The sequence below is a fragment of the Polypterus senegalus genome, chromosome 1 (assembly GCF_016835505.1).
Source record: "Polypterus senegalus isolate Bchr_013 chromosome 1, ASM1683550v1, whole genome shotgun sequence".
Taxonomy (NCBI): domain Eukaryota; kingdom Metazoa; phylum Chordata; class Cladistia; order Polypteriformes; family Polypteridae; genus Polypterus; species Polypterus senegalus.
The window spans coordinates 126,327,670-126,348,614 of NC_053154.1; the positions used below are offsets into that span (position 1 = coordinate 126,327,670).

Here is a 20,945-nt window from a genome sequence, read left to right on the forward strand (position 1 = left end):
ATTTACTATTCTGGCATCAAGTTTTGGTTTACTTCTCTGTATTTTTGCTCCAAAATGTTATCTCATACTGTTAAAGCCACGTAAAAATTCAAAAAAATATTTAATGGGTAAAGTGAACTTTAAATAAATTTGACAAATATTTTTAAAAATCTGTTGTTATACTTATAAAAGAAGGACAATGGCAATTTTGTTTACAAATAAAACTTCAATTATCAATTTCTTCCTACATTCTTCTTACACATTAAGATTTGACAAATATTTTTTGAGAATATTCAGAAATGTTTCAAATTACTTAAACTTTAAATAGCAAGTTAAACTCTAAAGCATAATCAACTGTTAGTAATGACTAAATGGTATATAATAATTTTAAAAACAAGTTAAAAATTATTTTTTCTTTGGTGACAAAAAATGGTGTTAAGTGACCAGTCATAAGTGCCTTATATGTATGTTTTGCATATCTATATAAAAAAATAACTGTTTATATTGTTTAGAATAGGGATGTCAAAGTCACAGTGGTAGAGCTGCTGCTTTGCAGTAACGAGACTGTGGGTTCACTTCCTGGGTCCTCCCTGTGTGGAGAGCTTTGAGTAGTGAGAAAAGCGCTATATAAAGGTAAAGAATTATTTCCTCCTTTTTTCTTAATTTTACTTCACTTGCTTTCCAAGATTCCAAAACCTGAATTGTTTTGTTTTTCCTTAACCAGCAGCCAAGCAATAATGGGAGGCAAGGAGAGCTAGCAAATGACCAAGCAAGGTGCTGAAGCACAGTTCCTTGAAGCCATCATTTTTACTCCAAGCAGTTGCTTAATTAAAAGCCAGCTCTTGCTGCTAATGTATTCCGTTATATAATTCTTTGGTCTTGTTTGTGGTGTCATTGATTTTTAAAACTGTTTATTCTATTTTTTTTCCTTTGAGACCTTCCAAAATGTTTTGTAGGTACATTTTTCTCAGACTTGCATTGTTTTCTTTTCAAGTATTTTATTGATACAGATATTGTATAATGGACACACAGCTGCAAATGGAATGACAATAGCTGGCCATCTATTAGCATGCTTTGCATGGCTGCTAATTAAATGAAAAGGAACAAGTTTGACATCTAAATCTTAAAAGGCTCGTCAAACACAATTAAGGCAATATAAGCCTGTTCCATTAATAGCAATGACTGGTTAGTAATTAAGAAAGTGTCTTCAGCCATCCAGGATCTTAATTTAGAGCAACTTACAAAAAAATGAAATTTAGATGCTAATTCAATGTTAAACATTTACTTTTATTTGTACTTTTTCAATAGTGATATTGTGCAGGTCAGATAAGACTTAACCATCATCCATCTATTAATTTCCTAATACTGTTAGTAGTTATAGGCATGCACCTTCTGTCGAAATGACTGAAAGTCCCGGCTCCTCATGTGACCTATCTGGACCTATCCCCTGGCGGTGGATAGGTGAAGGGCACCCAGTCCCCACCCAGACTCTGCCTTGAACCCGCCCCCGGCCCCTGATTGGTTCTCCTTTCTGTCAAGGAGACTTTGATGGATGTCTGATCCCTCCTTGAACCCGCCCTCCTCCACCTGTTTGGTTCTCCTTTTTGTCAAGGGGAATTTGATGGATGTGTGCCCCCTCATTGAACCCTCCCCTTGCACCTGATTGGTTCAGGAAACTGTCAAGGGCAGTTTGATGGATGTCTACCCACTCCTTGAACTCACCACCGCCCCCCACCCCCTCCAGAAAGACAAGCTGGGCAGGTTACAGCCTTTACCTCGACAAGCACAGACATGCTCAGGGCATGTCCTGACAAGATCAGACATGCCCAAGGTTGTCCCTCGACCAGTCCGACCCCGTTCCCGTCCGTACCGTCGGCCTGAAGGGCCTGCCTTGGCCCCCAGGTCAGGCAGCACCTGACAGTCGGACTCCCCACACTTCCCAGTCCTCTCTCCGGAGGACTTGTGCTCCCTGCTGAAAGCCCTTCTGAAAGGGCAGTATAAAAAGCGATGCCTCTTCTTCGGTTCTATCTATGATTTTAATATGAACACGAAATTAAAATATCTATCTCATCTTGGCTTTATGACTTGCAGCTCCAGGCTTTTTTCCCCATCTCACAGACAGAATCTGCAGTAAAAACAGCCTTAGCGGTAATTCAAGCTTCCCATCTCACAGAAAGAAATCAAGCAGCCCAGCTTTTAGCCAACCCCCTGCGAGCAGGCCCTGCTCTCTCTCTACACACAGAATGTAAAGTCAGGTATGGGAGGACTCTGTGAGTTCGCTTGCAAACAACTGAGCCCACCCGTTTCGAGCACCCATCCCCATAGCTTCTCACTTCAGCTGTGCAATTCACAAGCTGACAAGTGATCTAACTTCCAATCTGCCCCCACGCCGCTGAGGAATTCTTTGTGGTCCTTTGAAGCACTCGGAGGTTATTTTTCATCTCTGATCATCCAATTATTTTAGACCGATTTCTCAACTATCAACTTGCTTTCTGCAAGTTCCCTTCCTCCAGCCCCAGCCTGTTCGGGAGTGCCCAGAACGTCTGTCCATGGAATGTACTTCACTTTTTAAGGTGATGCATGAGATAACTAGTTTGATATAAGCCTTGTAAAAATCACACAGACGTATACCGCAGTTCCCTTTTAAATCATGTTTGAGACGTATAAAAAGTCAAGCCTGGGCTGATTGGTGGCTGATACCAAAAATGTTCACATATATACAGAGCTTAACTTTAGGGTTTATTTTCCGGGGGCTGTCTAAAATCAGACAAAAGAGCAAAACCCTAACTTCCTTAATTACATTGTCCTCCAGGCTGAGTAATGAACCACGTCCTGTGCGTGTCAGATGCCAGCCCATGCCTGTCATCCCTTACACTATACAGTATAACATGTTTGGTTACTCATTTTGTAAGTATAATATAATGAAGTTATTTTTAAAAGTAACACCATACCGCTGAAGAGAGACAGATTCCATGTGTGTTTTTGGATTTGCTGTGGTCAGTGATTTTTTATTTTTTGCTTAGCTCATTTCTATCACCTAATGTGCTGGTTTAACTAGAGGCCTTTAAAACACCCTTTGGCAAGCCACAACTGTTTCCAAGGCACATAGCCCCCCAGCGTCTATATGAACTTCTTAGAAAAATGATTTCTTTTATCTTTGTATAGGATTAAATGAAATATAACTATTCTTCATGCAGACTATTCATGATTATTATAGGCACTAAACGAGTATGTTTTTAAAAAACGGATGGCTGAATCCTTAATATTTCCAAGTTGATTCTGAAGTGCGTGCGTATAATATAAGATGCAGCATTTTTTTTTTTCTATCTACGTGTACGACGATTAATGTATAAATTCATAGAACTGAAGCAAACAATTGTAGTTTTTCATACCAAAACGGGTAATCAATCAAGTAGTTTTTGTCTCAGCGTCTGAAAATTCAAACAGGGGTCTCTCTTCTGAGAATATTCAGGAGTGGCTTTAAAGCACAGGCCGGTGGTGCATTAACTCTGACATAAAAGTATTCTGAACTACTTGCAGAAGGGAACCACTTGTGAAATGCCTACTCTTTTGAAACGGCCTCTTTCTGTACGGAGCCGCCTGTTTTTAAGAGGCTGAGATAACGTAACATTTTTGCTTTATAAACTCTCATTTGGACAAGACTCCAGGAGCTTACTGTAACGGTGTTTTCATTCATTTTGCTAAATGTAATTATTTTAATACAGAATAGTAACCCAAAATCTGGGTGATTTTAGACGTATGAGTAATATAATGAAGTTATTTGTAAAAGTAACCCCACACAGATTCCACGTGTGTTTTAGGATTTGCTGCGGTCACTGATTTTTATTTTTTTGCTTAGCTCATTTCTATCACCTAGGAGCCTTTTGACAAAGGAAAACTCTGTAAAGGCACTTGTGCATTTAAACGGAGATTTATAAGAAAGCACAGGAGGCTATAGTGAGGTGTGCTGGTTTAACTAGAGATAGGGGATGTAAGAAGTGCTTTTCTGCACATATGAAGTTCATCGAACTAAAATCATGTGTGTAAAATCAGCAGCTTTAGCTCATGCCAGTGATCCACCCCAACCATAGCATAGAACTTAATTTCTGTACTCATTTTAAATGTTAATAGCCAGTATAAAGCCCCTAAAGGAACTGGATACATCTGATATCTTCTTTCATGCCAGCCGAAGTCATTCAGATTCTGCTTACAAAAATGTACGATTATTTTTTCTCAAATGGCCAAATCTTTGGCCTGCTAATCATGAAAAAATAAATACATAAATAAATCAGATTTTATTCTCATGACACTTTATTTGCATATTTTATTATACCTACTTAACTTTTATCGACATTTATCTACAGTAATCCCTCGCTATATCGCGCTTTGACTTTCGCGGTTTCGCTCTATCGCGGATTTTATATGAAAGCATAACTAAATATATAACGCAGATTTTTCGCTGCTTCAGGGGTTCTATGGACAATGTGTCTTTTACTTCCTGTACATGCTTCCTCAGTTGGTTTGCCCAGTTGATTTCATACAAGGGACGCTATTGGCAGATGACTGAGAAGCTAACCAATCAGAGCACGCAGTTAAGTTCTCCTGACTGAGAAGCTAACCAATCAGAGCAGCAGTTAAGTTCCTGCTTGCTGAATGCAGTGTTAACCAGGAAGTCTTGTCTCGCTCATTCAGCATCAACGTGTTTCGCTGTGTAAAGAGTTGTGCTCTTTTGTGTTTATCTTTGTGCATAGTCAAGCCCTTCATTATGGCTCCAAAACGATCTGCTACTGCTTCAGGGCCGTGCCTAAGCGCAAACGGAAGATGTTAACGACTGCCGAAAAGGTAAACGTTTTGGATTTGTTGAAGGCTATGATTCCTTTTATTTAAAAAGTAGGAAAGGTATATAAGATCTACGGCCGCAGTGTCCTTTTAACCAGGGTGCAAAACAAGTTGTAAGTGGATGTAATAAGGCAGTTGTCTGGATGGAATCTGCTTTAGGGATTTGGATTGAAGACTGCCAGAAGAAGAACAACGGCAGTGCTACACAATCGCCTGAAGTGGCTCCTTTAAGAGCTGTAACGCTCTCCTTTGTTGTGCAGTAAAATAAAACTCATTGTTATCGGACAAGTCATCGTGTCATTGTTGGTGAGTAACCATAATTAATTTTCTACTTACAGTACTTAGTACATGTACGTACGTTTAGTGTCACTGTACACACATTTACTGTATACTATTTTTGTTGCATTGTACGTATTTATTGCTGGTGGCATGTCTATCGTAATGGCTGTAACGTGATATCGGAGACACTCAATATCTTTAAAATAATATTTAGGTTTTACTATATATAAACAGTGTGTTTATATACATAATTTCAATGAATCTTACCTAATATCTAAGAGAATACAAAGAGATTATGCTGTATAACTCTGCGGGGAATATTTATAAACAGTGTGGGAGAGTTTATAAGGGCTTAAAATATATAAAAATAACCATAGAAACATATGGTTTCTACTTCTCGGATTTTCACCTATCGCGGGGGTTGCGTTCCAGACGGCGGGATTATTGTATCTCTATATTTATTTTTCTGTATCAGAAGGTAGTTTAAGTTAATTTGTTTTGGGTTCAATAGATGTATTTTTCATATTTTCGATTCTTGTTTTCTTTTTTTCACATCTTTGAGCCCTCTTTTTGTTACTTCGCGCCCCCTAGGGGGATCGCCCACAGTTTGAGAACCACTGTTGTAGGGTTTTATTTGTAAAACACTTTGCGGCATTTCAAGCTAAATTAGATTCCCTTGTTTATTCAGCCGTCCATCAGTGTCCCATTTTGTTATAAATTGTATTTAGTCTCTCTTTATTTACTAAACATTTTATATGATGATTAGAAAACAGTTATCTTGTTCAGGCTTTAATTTAAACCATAATTTTCATCAACAGGTTATAACCAGTTTGGTACTCAGTATACTCACTATAGCCTCCTGTGCTTTCTTACAAATCTCCGTTTACCACTAGAATTACCAGAGCCTACGAAAAAACTCGTAGGTCCGTCCCACCTTAAATCGCTTCTTAAAACCGTTCTCAACTCTCCGCCAGTATCTTTTGTTAATCTAAATTTGCTGATAAAAGAAAAGCTGCAAGTAGCCGGCTATTCCATCCCCCCAACGACTTAGAACATGCACAAACTTCTCCCAGCTCATGCCTTGATTGATTATCTGGGAGTAAAGTGAAGTTTTAGAGTGGAAATAATAGATCATTATTTGGAATACTGTACACGCATTGCATGTGTGTTCCATTTCTACAGTAATCAGTGTAAACACATTTTTAAAACAGAAACATTTTTCATATTGTAGTAGTAAATGACAAAATGTAAGCATAAACTATATAATGTATGAAGCATGAAGTCCAAATATCAAACACTTTCACAAAAGGTACAAATATAACAAAACAAGTATGCTTTTATTCAAACATATAACTGCAGAAAAAAGCCTTCTTAGCATGCCACATTGACACTTATGTAGTACAGCTGTCACAGTAGCGTAATGGTATCAACCGCTGACTAGTATTCAAAAGGTCATGAGTTCGATCCCGCACAATTCAGTTTTGAGAAGTAAACTGCTCTTATTCTTACTATTTTAGAATAAAAACATACTGAGAATGCTGTTTTCACATAAAGATGCGCTACAGCTCTCCAGCGTACTTGTGACTGCATTCTCGTACCAATGCTTGCGAACTGAAGTGCCTGCTGCACTTTTCGTGGCATTACACGTCTATTTTTTTGAGCATGCCCGTGTCGCTCAAACACAGGAACATATGTTGGTGTACAAGTATAACAAAACAAGTGCACTTTTATTCTAGAATATAAGTGAAGGAAAAATAAAGCAAGTTACAGTAGGCGGTTGATACGACAGCTTGTGTGGTGCAATGCTAAGAACTGCTGATTTCTGATCCGTGCTATATAAAATCATCACATTCAAATATTAACAATTCCCACACACCCTTCCTACATTCACGACATGTGTACTTGTTGCAGTGTACACAGCTCTTTGTGCTATGGTTCCTATTACTCTGAATGAGCACCTGACATTGTACTTTCTTCCCTATATAAATAACATTCGAGTATAGCGCGTCTCCAAATAAATCACATTTGAGCTATAGCACGTCTTTATGTGAAAACAGTAATATCAGATGGGGATCGTGGAACGCGACTGAGAGAATGGAACTGAATAAAAAAAAAGCTAACCTTTACAATTATCATGCATTTACACTGGCTCTTACAGACTGACTGAAATCAAATGTATGTTTTTATTCTAAAATAGTTCAGTACATGCAATATTATTTGAAAACGAACAGCGTCAGATCGGGTTTGAATACACGCTGACGCTGTTACAGAAGAAGTCAGCTTATTCAGTGCAGCAGTTTCAACGCACAGTACATGCAATATTATTTGAAATCGAACAGTGTCAGATCGGGCGTATATTCAAACCCGATCTGACGCTGTTCGTTTTCAAATAATATTGCATTAGGGCGGTGATGTTTTTACATATATTGTCTCTTTCATTCATCTTGCGGTTTGTAATCAGTGACCGCGTGTTTTTTCCCCGATCTTGCCAGTTCGCACTTGTTGCTGTATGGTGGTGTTTCTTTTGTACTCCAGGACATGCAGAGGACAGAATAGTACAGAGCAGTAAGTTCAGCGCAACAGTATATGCAATCAGACAGAGAGACAGGCAGAGAAGACACTAGATATATAAATAAACAGGGAAGGCACTGTATAATAGATATATAAAAACAGCTAAGGGATAGATATATAGATAGGTAGGAAGGAAAGGCACTATATGATAGGCAGACAGGGAAGCTCCTATATAATAATAAAGTTACTGTTATTACTATATAGATAGACAGAGAGTTCAGGCAGGCAGAACGGCGAAGGTTAAAAATAAATACACTTTTTCTCCAACAGGGAATCGAACTCAGATCTCTTGAAGTACAACAAGTCTGCTGCGCTCTAAGTGACGAGATCTTACAGGTATGCCACGGATGCTGTTGTAAAAAGTCTTGGACCTTTTATGAAAGTGTTTATTTTCTCTTTGGCTGTCAGGCTTCACAATTTTATAGTTTTATGTCTACATTTTGTAACATTTATTACTAAAATATGAAAAAGTTTCTGTTTTAACATTGTGTTTACACAGATTACTGTAGAAACGGAACACACATGAAATGCGTATGTTCCAAATAACAATCTATTATTTCCACTCTAAAACTCCACTTCACTCCCAGATAATCGAGGCATGAGCTCGGAGAAGTTCGTGCACGTTCTGAGTCGGTGGGGGGATGGAATAGTTGGCTGCTTGCAGTTTGTTTTTATCGGCACATTTACAGGACAAAGGAGACTGGCGGAGAGGTGAGAACGGTTCTAAGAAGCGATTTAAGGTGGGACGGATCTACGAGTTTTTTCATAGGCTCTGGTAATTCTAGTGTTAAATGCACAAGTGTATTTGCAGAGTTTTCCTTTGTCAAAAGGCTCCTAGGTGATAGAAATGAGCTAAGCAAAAAATAAAAATCAGTGACCGCAGCAAATCCTAAAACACATGTGGAATCTGTGTGGGGTTACTTTTAAAAATAATTTCATTATATTACTCATACGTCTAAAATCACCCAGATTTTGGGTTACTATTCTGTATTAAAATAATTACATTTAGCAAAATGAATGAAAACACCGTTACAGTAAGCTCCTGGAGTCTTGTCCAAATGAGAGTTTATAAAGCAAAAATGTTACGTTATCTCAGCCTCTTAAAACAGGCTCCGTACAGAAAGAGGCCGTTTCGAAAGAGTAGGCATTTCACAAGCGGTTCCCTTCTGCAAGTAGTTCAGAATACTTTTATGTCAGAGTTAATGCACCACCGGCCTGTGCTTTGAAGCCACTCCTGAATATTCTCAGAGAAAAGAGCCCTGTTTCAATTTTCAGACGCTGAGACAAAAACTACTTGATTGATTACTTGATTTTGGTATAAAAAACTACAATTGTTTCCTTCAGTCCTTTGAATTTATACATTAATTGTCGTACACGTAGATAGAAAAAAATGAAGAATAGTTATATTTCATTTAATCCTACACAAAGATAAAAGAAATCATTTTTCTAAGAAGTTCATATAGACGCTAGGGGGCTATGTGCCTTGGAAACAGTTGTGGCTTGCCAAAGGGTGTTTTAAAGGCCTCTAGTTAAGCAGGCACATTAGGTGATAAAAATGAGCTAAGCAAAAAATTTAAAAAATCACTGACCACAGCAAATCCAAAAACACACATGGAATCTGTCTCTCTTCAGCGGTATGGTGTTACTTTTAAAAATAACTTCATTATATTATACTTACAAAATGAGTAACCAAACATGTTATACTGTATATAGCGTAAGGGATGACAGGCTTGGGTTGGCCTCTCGACACATCCAGGACGTGGTTCATTACTCAGCCTGGAGGGCAATGTAATTAAGGAAGTTAGGGTTTTGCTCTTTTGTCTGATTTTAGACAGCCCCCGGAAAATAAACCCTAAAGTTAAGCTCTATATATGTGAACATTTTTGGTATCAGCCACCAATCAGCCCAGGCTTGACTTTTTATACGTCTCAAACATGATTTAAATGGGAACTGCGGCATACGTCTGTGTGATTTTTACAAGGCTTATATCAAACTAGTTATCTCATGCATCACCTTGAAAAGTGAAGTACATTCCATCGACAGACGTTCTGGGCACTCACGAACAGGCTGGGGCTGGAGGAAGGGAACTTGCAGACAGCAAGTTGATAGTTGAGAAATCGGTCTAAAATAATTGGAGTGGAGATGGCTTTCTGAAAAGGGTGATCCTAACTTCCCTTAAAAGAGATGAAAAATAACCTCCGGGTGCTTCAAAGGACCACAAAGAATCCCTCAGCGGCGTGGGGGCAGGTTGGAAGTTACATCACTTGTCAGCTTGTGAATTGCACAGCTGAAGTCTGAAGCTATGGGGATGGGTGCTCGAAATGGGTGGGCTCAGTTGTTTGCAAGCGAACTCACAGAGTCCACCCATACTTGACTTTACATTCTGTGTGTAGAGAGAGAGCAGGGCCTGCTCGCAGGGGGTTGGCTAAAAGCTGGGCTGCTTGATTTCTTTCTGTGAGATGGGAAGCTTGAATCACCACTAAGGCTGTTTTTACTGCAGATTCTGTCTGTGAGATGGGAAAAAAGCCTGGAGCTGCAAGTCATAAAGCCAAGATGAGATATTTTAATTTCGTGTTCATATTAAAATCATAGATAGAACAGAAGAAGAGGCCTCGCTTATCATACTGCCTTTTCAGAAGGGCTTTCAGCAGGGAGCACACGTCCTCCGTAGAGAGGACTGGGAAGTGTGGGGATGCCGACTGTCAGGTGCTGCCTGACCTGGGGCCGAGGCAGTCCCTTCAGGCCGACAAGGTACGGATGGGAACGTGCTGGGACTGGTCCAGGGACGACCTTGGGCATGTCTGATCTTGTCAGGACATGCCCTGGGCATGTCTGTGCTTGTCGAGGTAAAGGCTGTAACATGCCCGAGCTTATTTTTCGGGAGAGGGGGGCTAGGAAGTGGGTGGGGTCTGGTGGGGAGTTCAAGCAGGAGGCAGACATCCATCAAACGGCACTTGACAGTTTGTTTAACCAATCAGGTGCAGGGGCGGGTTTCAAGGAGGGGGCAGACATAGCAGGTCTCGGTGTGTCTGATTTCTTTCTCTCTCAATGTGCCTATTGCTGCGGCAAGCTGACAAAAGAATCTGTCTGTGAGATGGGAAAAAAGCCTGGAGCTGCAAGTCATAAAGCCAAGATGAGATAGATATTTTAATTTCGTGTTCATATTAAAATCATAGATAGAACCGAAGAAGAGGCTTCGCTTTTTATACTGCCCTTTCAGAAGGGTTTTCAGCAGGGATCACACGTCCTCCGGAGAGAGGACAGGGAAGTGTGGGGAGTCCGACCGTCAGGTGCTGCCTGACCCGGGGGCCAAGGCAGGCCCTTCAGGCCGAAAGGGTACGGACGGGAACGTGGCCAGAGTGTCGAGGGACAACTTTGGGCATGTCTGATCTTGTCAGGACATGCCCTGAGCATGTCTGTGCTTGTCGAGGTAACCTGCCCAGCTTGTCTTTCGGGAGGGCTGGGGGCGGTGGTGAGTTCAAGGAAGGGGTAGACATCCATCAAACTGCCCTTGACAGTTTCCTGAGCATGCAGGTGGGTGTGGAGTGGGAGCAGTTTCAAGCAGGTTGCAGACATCCATCAAACGCCCCTTGACAGAAAGGAGAACCAATCAGGTGGAGGGGGGCGCGTTCAAGGAGGGGTCAGACATCCATCAAAGTCCCCTTGACAGAAAGGAGAACCAATCAGGGGCTGAGGGCTGGTTCAAGGCAGAGTCTGGGCGGGGACTGGGTGCCCTTCACCCATCCACCGACAGGGGGCGGTGCCAAAGGGGCAGAGATAGGTCACGTGAGGGGCCGGGACTTTCCGGAGTGACATCATCAGGAGGTGACGGGGCGGGACTTCCGGTCTTGTGCCATAGGGGCGGGACTTCTGGTCTTGCGTCATAGGGGGGCGGGACTTAAAGGTCATTAATCATTTTGACAGAAGGTGCATGCCTATAACTACTACTGTTTTAACCACTGAAAGGTTTTGAGAAGTGAGAGCCAATTCTAGAAGCACTTCACAAAAGGTAGGATCTAATCCTGGATAAGGACAATAGTCTGCTGCAGACTTCACAGCACTCTGTCAACAGACATAACCTTTACAATTTGGGGGTAAATTATAACACTCCTGAGAAAGTCTATGCAAAGTCCAGGTAGTTCATGACCAAGCCTGAAATGGAACTCAGATAACAACAAAAAAAAGATTTTTAAAAAATACCAAAAATATGGCAATACTTGCAAGTCAGGATGCTCTGATCTCACATACTTCAGAACTGTTTCCTGTTGCTGTAACAGTCATGATGCAGCACTGACCTTTTCTCATCTCTAACATCAAGCACACCTACAACAGTCATTAAAATACATTATAGTCACCACCACAGATCACAACAGAGGTTACTGTGAGATTAAAAGGGCACCTGATTTGCTGAAGTTATTTTATCTCATACTCAGAGGTAGCAATTTTGATGATTTTTTTTCACTGAGTTCATAACAGGTGTAAGGTCTAAAATCACTGCCATTGTTTCTGAGATCATTTATGTTAAGTAGAATGCCTAGAGTGGGCTAACCGGTCTTGTGGGCTGGAACCCCTTTCTTAATCCTGTAAAGCACTTTGAGCTACATCTTTTGTATGAAAATGTGTTATATAAGTAAATGTTGTTGTTGTTGTTTAAGCAGCAGAAGAAATATTATGCCTATTATGTTCTGCAAAATCACAAATGACTTTGCATGTGCATTACCATTGCCCCATAATTCTATAACTAGATTATGTATACGTGGAGAAATTTAATCGAAATAAAAGAAACCTTTACTTGTTAGAGCCTAATTTCACCCCTGCTAGGCGACACTGCTTGTAAATCTCAACCATGTCATCATATTCACTTCTCATAATACAGAGTTTACCTTAATCATGAGAACATTCTACAAGAATGTGAAACTATTTAATGTATTACTTTGTATATAGGTACCAAATAAAACCTAAAAATAGAGAGTATAAACACAATATGTATCAGAATGTATATGGGGGATACCATTTATTGTATAATACAGAGGTCAAGTATTACATACTACCTCTATACATTATATCGTGATGCGTGAGTCCCTGTCTTACACTGAGTAAAGCTACTGAAAGTCTGCATGTGTTAGGTGGATTCTGGCATGATACAACACAAAAACTTGATTGCAAGCTTCCCCTGGCATTTGTCAGGACTTTTGACACCATCTGACAAGCCCCTACAGTTTGAGCACTGTAATTGGGAAAGAAATAACAATTGTTTCACAAGCAGTAATTTTGGCATCACGTTACTCCAGATGCACTACACAAAATTCTAGTATATTACTGATTTGGTTTTGCACTTCACATCCATTTCATAATTTTGATTGGTTACCTAGCTATTGTAACTAATGAAACTTAACAGCCAGACATCTTCATACATTTTTTTTCTGTCCCAATGCCCTGCATTTTGACCTACATTTGTACTCAGAGCAGTCTTTCTAAGCACTTCTCTGATGTAATACTGTAACAAATTAGTTTACATCTTACGTGACTGCAGGATTGACACAGAATTGCTATAACAATGAGGTGTAATTAAAAATATTCAGGATACCATTTTTAAAATACTACTGCATCTGTAAAGGAGAAAAAAGTAAACAGATTGTGTGGACCCTGACTTGATACTGTGGCAATCCTGCTTTTCTCCACAGGTGCCAAATGGTACAATATAAATGGTACCCTGTTGCTGCCCATTGGACACCTCCAAAATAATAAAACAAGTCAATCTTCAACCTGCATCTTGCCTGCTTTTTTAATTTGCTTGTTATTCTCACTCTGTTGCAGTCTTACTAACTGACCCATATTCCTCTTGATCCTTGTCAGAACAGAAAGATAAAAAAACAGCCAATGTAAAGAGTTTAAAGCCTTACAGGCCACCTGTGTTGACAGCATTCTTTGCTACATTATTATTATTATTGCTTTTTTTACTCCTTGTGTGCCTTCAAAGAACAAAGTGTATACCATAATATTGCTTGGGTTCTGCTTGTAGCAATCAGCTGGTGTCCTGCATTGCAAACGTCTTACTGCTGTAAGGAAAAGAAAGTAGTGGGGAATGTAAAGCAGGGTTGGGGTGGAACCCAGGGGAAAGCACTTTTTATGTGGGTATAAGACAGTCGAGTGACAGGGATTAGGGATAGTACTTTCATGTATGGCAGGATGTGTGGTTTACGACTTGGTCACCCAGTTATTGGTGCTAGACTGAAAATAACATGGTGGTGCTGATGCTTCCCTTTTATAGGATGCAGCTGCTTGGAATTTTGATGGCTCATATTTAAATAACATTTGCTGAAGCATTGCTAGTCTTAGTGCTGCACCAAAGTAAAAGCAGTCAATGAATGCATAACTAGTTATAGCCAGCATGTTCTCATGTAAATAGCTAATACGGTGCACTTAACCTTTTTTTTTCGTGCAGCACGTGGGTGAGTGCAATGGACGCGCTAAAAGCATAACTGGCATGTAAATGTGGTGGTACAAGCGCTGTTGACTGCTGGAACTGGAAGAAAGTATTTTGGGGTGGTCAACTTTAACACAAGATACCAGGCACGTGGTGCTTGCCTCAGCAAATTAGCCGCCATGAAGCCGAAATGCACGTAATAGAGAAGCCAGCTTACGTGTAGGAAACAGCAGGGGCCCGCTGGAGGATGCCATCATCTATATGCTACACCAATCCCTCTCCCACTTGAACAGAGGCAGTGGTGCAGTAAGACAAAGTTATTGTCTGTTATACCTGCATTTTTATCACTCTTTAATTTAATATTGTTCTTTATCAGTATGCTGCTGCTGGAGTATGTGAATTTTTCCTTGGGATTATTAAAGCATCTATCTATCTATTTGGAGGAACAAGCCATCATGCTACAAGCATGGGTGTAGTGCTGCAGACATTGAGGGAATGCGTGAGTGTGAAACAAATAAGCATTATAATAGTTTTTGAACATGACCTTAGTGCATCACTCACAATTGGCTGCTGAGAAGCCAACAGCTATATAAAAAGTGTTGGAGTGAACGCTACAGAATGGACTGAATTTGGGCCAAATCTACATAGTTGAATTTAGTTGGTGGCAATCCAGATAAAGAGAAGACACACACTGAGAACCCTCCGATCGCCTATAGAGTGGAGGGTGACGGCAAACAATGAGAGAGAGAAGCTGGGGAGTTTATGCTGGCAAAATTTACAAAGAACTTTGTAAATATATTATTATCACACTTATGAAAGGTATCATAGATTTTATCACACTTATTGGAAGGTTTTATTGCAATTTATTGCCTTAAGGAAGAACTTAAGGCAATTTTTTCAACCTGCAGAATTCTTGAGTGCTGAACTTGTACATATTGTGATAGCATCACGATTTTACGGCTTTTAGTATTTATTGGATTTTTTTCAACCAAATGGGTATGGACACATGTTTTGGTTTATTTTTGCATCACACAACTTTTAATGTGTTTACGGTTTTGCAATTGAACAGTCATTTTGTAATAAAGAACATTATTTTTTTGTATTTTCAAGCGTCTGTGTTGCCTTTTTCTAATATATCTCTGTTTTCAGTTAGGCTATGAACTATTGGGAACTCCACTGTCAAGGTTCAATTACACAGGATTCCATTATTTGGTGGCAGCGGTGGGATAACCAGTGTGTGGTGAGAAAATATTTTTTGAGAGCACATAGATGAAGACAGCATGGCTCCCAAAAATGTTCCACAAACCAGTTCTCCTTTTCGGATTTTTGAATAGGATCCAGGTACAGCACAGGCAGAACAGATATCAGTTCAGCTATGAACTACTAGGAGCCACATTGTCAAGGTCGTGCCACGGGTTTGAGGGCATGGGGTTACACAATGTGGTGGCAGCAGCGGGATGCATTGTCTTACCCAGTCACAAAAAAAGAAGGCATGGTCAGTAAGATCCACAGACAGTAAAGGCAGGAAAAGCTATGGGGCTCACCTCAGGTTGGAGGTAAAGCAGTACCTCTGTCTGACCTCCCAGGTGACATGAGCATACACACACATTTTATTTGGGCTTGTCAGTCAGACATATAGCATGCCTTTAGATTGTGTATGGAGAGTCAGTGCCTGTACAGTAGAAAATTAATTACAAGATCATACAGAGAACATGCAATTTTTTAACAAATGAAATCCCATTCAACAATCAAAGTAGAGTATGAGTATAGAACAACAACAGTGCTATTTGTTATGCCACTGTGTCCGAAGTGAATACTGTTTAATAAAATAATTAATAGCTTTTATAAGGAACTGAGACATATTGGTTTCAAATGAAAGTTTATTGTTGTCTGAACTCCTTTTGCATAAATTCAATAGATGCTTACAGTGTGCCTATAAACATTGAGATATATTGATAAAGTACATATATTAAAATAAATAAAAATAAATAAATACAATTTATCCTTCATTAATTGACATGTAACTTTTGAGAATTTGTGCATTGAATACATGAAGGATAATATCTGTAGAAAAATAAACAATGTATAAATCCCATGGCTAAAAGGAGTACATTAGGCAAATTAGATGGAATCTTTGTTACCTTCAGGCAGAACACTATATAAACTCAGTCAATTCTTGCTCTTTGTTTTTAGTGTCATGTAATTTGCTCAAAGACATGTTTCTGAGAATTATTATGCTGGCTCTTTCAGTAGAGGGTGAAGATTTGTTTTGCAAATTATGGGGAAATCCTGATGTTCCTCTTCTTTCGAAGACTGGTGACTTCATGCTGGGAGGAATTTTTACACTTCATAATAATATTATAGCATCCAAACCCACACTTCAGTCAAAACCTGAAGCATTTACCTGTATAGGGTGAGTATTCTGTCTATCTATATAAAATACACAAGCTATGAAGTTACATTTAAAAACTAACTTTTTGTATTTTAAAAGCTTAAATTATAGAGGATATCAGTTTGCTGAAGCAATGATCTTTGCAATTGAGGAAATAAACAACAGAACAGATATTTTGCCTAATGTGTCACTAGGATATAAGATATATGATGCTTGTGGTACTGTTTCTTTGGCAATCAAAGCTGCAATGGCACTAATAAGTGGAGATGGAGAAGCAGAGTCATCAACGTTGTCATGTCCTCAACAGTCTAGCATTCATGCGATCATAGGGGAGTCTGCATCTTCCCCAACTATTGGTATTTCTACGCTTGTTGGCCAATTTAATATTCCAGTGGTAAGAAACAGTGAATCATTATTATTAGTGACAGGTTTTTCAGTAACTTTTTACAACTTTGATTACTTTAAAAATATCGTTTTCCAATAAATTTTAAATATTATACTAAAGTTATAAAAAGTTTTTGCCAATCAAAAAATAAATATTGAATGGATTTGCCATAAATATGTAACAGTATTAAATAGTTCTTTATAGTTAATCAATTGTTCTCCTAATATACTATCATGATATACTGATATTGTTTACAAATTATATATTTTATATATACTGTATACTGTATGTATTTACATATATATATTATATATATATATAAAATATAACTGCTTTCATTTTCACAGATCAGTCATTTTGCTACTTGTGCTTGTCTAAGCAACAGGAAAGAGTTTCCCACTTTTTTCAGAACAATACCAAGTGATTATTATCAAAGCAGAGCACTGGCTCAACTTGTCAAGCACTTTGGATGGACCTGGGTGGGGACAATAAGAAGTGACAATGACTACGGCAATTCTGGTATGGCCACCTTTATAGAAGTAGCCCAGAAGGAAGGAATTTGCATTGAATATTCTGAAGTTATTTACAGAACCAATTCAAGAGAAAAATTTCTTAAAACAGTTGAAGTAATTAAAACGGCTTCTTCAAAGATCATTGTAGCTTTTGCATCTTTCATAGACTTGGAATTTTTAATGAAGGAACTGCTTCTTCAAAATATAACGGGTTTACAGTGGGTAGGCAGTGAGTCCTGGGTGTCTGCCAAAAATGTAGCAACTAAAGAAAACTACAGAATTTTTAAAGGATCAATTGGTTTTTCAAATGCTAATGCAGCAATCCCAGGACTAAGAGAATTTTTATTGTCAGTTCATCCATCTAGCACTCCAGGCAATACAGGTTTGATTAAATTTTGGGAAAATACATTTGATTGCAGTTTCAATAATGCAACCTCTAAAATCTGCACAGGATCGGAGAATCTACAGCAAATAAATAATCTGTACACTGATGTTTCTGAACTAAGAATTACATATAATGTGTACAAAGCTGTATATGCTGTAGCACATGCGCTCCACGACCTTCTAGCTTGTCAGGATAATCAAGGACCCTGCATGGTGAAACAAAAAGATGCACTGCCACTGCAGGTAAGTACTTTGTCATGTAGCATTTATGTATTTTTCTAACCTTAAGTTAACCAAGGTATTGAACTTTTTAATTTATGTGCTTTAGTTACATTTATTGTTTTCATAAACAATTCAGTTCTTTTCCACTTAAAGAATGTTGGCTACGAAATCCTCTTAAAGTCATTGTAGGTTTATAATAATTTTTCTTGACTCCTGCTCTAGTTTAACAATTTAAAAATGTTAAGAAATGCCTGTATTGTACTGTATATCGAAAAAGTTACTTAACAGTATGAATGTATGTAGTACGTTTGGATCTTTCAGATATCTCTTTGATGTTAACATTCAAAAATGTTTGACGAAAAAAAACTGATGAACTGTCGGACTGAATGGCCTGTTCTTATCTTCTTTCTATGATCACAATATTTTAATATAATAGGCACTGCAATACTTGCAGAAGGTTAATTTCAGTGTAAATAATGGTGAATATGTAAATTTTGACATTAATGGAGATCCTCCTGCAAGATATGAATTGGTGAATTGGCAGCTTAGCGTAAATGGAATCATAGAGTTTGTGACAATTGGATTTTATGATGCATCTTCACCGGAAGGAAAGCAATTCATTATGAACAACAAGAGCATTGTGTGGGCCAATAATGACAACAAGGTGATCTGTTTTATTTAAGCTCTGTTTGAATAAAGGACAGCATTCAGAATATTCAGAACTGTATATTTTTATTTTTTGTTTTACTTATTATGCTAGATTCCAAAATCGGTATGCAGTGAAAGCTGTCATCCTGGTACACGTAAAGCTACGCAAAGAGGGAAACCAGTCTGTTGTTTTGATTGTCTTCCATGTGCAGAAGGAGAAATTAGCAATATCACAGGTAATGATCTGACTACATAAATACACACACTATTTAGTTATACTGGCCACTTTCCATAACCTGCTTTGTTAAGCACGTGGTTAAGAAGACTTGGAATGCGTCATAGCAGAACTGAACATAATCCCGGAACCAATCCTGAACAAGATGTTATTTCTTCACAGGCTGCCTAATCTGGATGGTAAACATAGGTTTGGAAGTAGTCAAATTGAATATATATCAGCTTATATTTTAGATCCAAAAATACTAACAAAATATACCTTGTAATACTGGAGCTATTATTGAGAAGCAGGACTGTGTTTTTTATGTGAATGAATAAACAAAATTGTAAACATCTTTTATTGTAGCACTCTCAGATACCTACTTGATGGAAGAGATCTGCATACGTTTTCTGACATTGTAATGTGCTGAGAAAGCCAAATAGATCACTGTCTAGGACAAAAGTCTGCTTTTTTCACATCTTCCATAGAGTTTGTACTCTTGAAGCAGTAAAAATGAAAAAAGAAACATCAAAATCAAATCTTATGAAAAGTCATTTTCTTTTTTCATCCCTTGTTAAATTGTTATTATATAATCACTTCAATTTAACAGTAGAAGGCAACTGTTTGATTTACATTATGATAAATTTCTGCAAAGGTTTCAAGAGAAAAACTAATAGACTGTTCCCAAATTAAATGCAACAGTGGAGTTTTATTATGTTGTATGTTTTTAGCTACATATTGTACTGAACTTTCCTTCCATAATAGTTAGTCAAAATATAAAAATAATATAATTCATTATTTTCTATTTATCAGTAAATCAACATTGTCCAAATGTTCATTAAGATGGCTAGTTCATGATAGTCTTAACTTTTCCTTACAGATGCAGTTCACTGCATGAAGTGTCCTTTGGAATACCGGGCCAATGAAGAGAAAGACCAGTGCATTTTGAAGGACATTGAATTTTTGTCTTATGATGAAATAATGGGGATGATATTAATTATATTTGCTTTGTTAGGAGCTTCTCTAACTTCTGTGGTTACTGTTGTATTTTTCAAGTTCAGAGATACTCCGATTGTGAAAGCTAATAATTCAGAACTAAGCTTCCTTCTTCTTTTTCATTGACACTGTGTTTTTTGTGCTCACTTACATTTATCGGGGAGCCCACTCAGTGGTCCTGCATGTTACGACACACAGCTTTTGGGATCACATTTGTTCTTTGCATCTCATGTGTTCTGGGGAAAACAATAGTTGTGCTTATGGCTTTTAGAGCAACAATGCCTGGTAGTAATATAATGAAATGCTTTGGACCAACTCAGCAGCGGTTAAGCGTTTTATCTCTTACACTTTTACAGACCTTGACATGTATCATATGGTTAGTAAAATATCCTCCATTACCTCACAAAAACATGAACTCTAATAAAGAAGTAATCATTTTAGAATGTGAAATGGGATCCACAGTAGCTTTTTATCTTGTGTTAGGATATATTGGGGTGCTAGCAGTCATGTGTTTTGTTCTAGCTTTTCTTGCTCGAAAATTACCAGATAATTTTAATGAGGCAAAGTTCATCACATTCAGCATGCTGGTATTCTGTGCCGTTTGGATCACGTTTATTCCATCTTATATCAGCTCTCCTGGAAAGTATACAGTAGCTGTTGAGGTATTTGCTATTCTGGCATCAAGCTTTGGCTTACTTCTCTGTATTTTTGCTCCAAAATGTTATATCGTTCTACTGAAACCAGATAGAAATTCAAAAAAGCATGTAATTAGTAAAATGCAGTCAAAATCGCTTTGACATCTACATTTGATAAACCATGATATAGAAGACACAACCACTGATAATTTTTTAAAGCACTGATTACACAGCAAGCCAAATTGAAATTGAGAAAAATCTCAAGTTGTACACCAAGGTAATCAAATTATTTTTTACAACTGTTAAAAGTAATAGTATATATAATTTAATAAGTCTGCTTTAAAAATATCTAAAATGCTATGTTGGGGCTTCAGTCCCCCCAGCATTTAAGTAGATTAGCTGGATTTATTAATTAATGAAATGGACTGTGAAACATCTAAAACAATTTTTATTAGATTACAA

The 20,945-nt window shown here is 38.2% G+C and overlaps 1 protein-coding gene across 1 annotated transcript in view; it reads left to right on the forward strand.

Moving 5' to 3' along the window:
- LOC120533315 (extracellular calcium-sensing receptor-like) overlaps nt 1-20,645 on the forward strand; it is a 36,153-nt gene extending 15,508 nt beyond the window's left edge. The window contains 7 exon segments of the mRNA XM_039760187.1: nt 16,289-16,508; nt 16,587-16,881; nt 17,220-18,011; nt 18,427-18,654; nt 18,751-18,874; nt 19,733-19,960; nt 19,963-20,645. Coding sequence (XP_039616121.1) covers nt 16,289-16,508; nt 16,587-16,881; nt 17,220-18,011; nt 18,427-18,654; nt 18,751-18,874; nt 19,733-19,960; nt 19,963-20,645 — 2,570 coding nt within the window.
- The last annotated feature ends 300 nt before the right edge of the window (nt 20,646-20,945 follow it).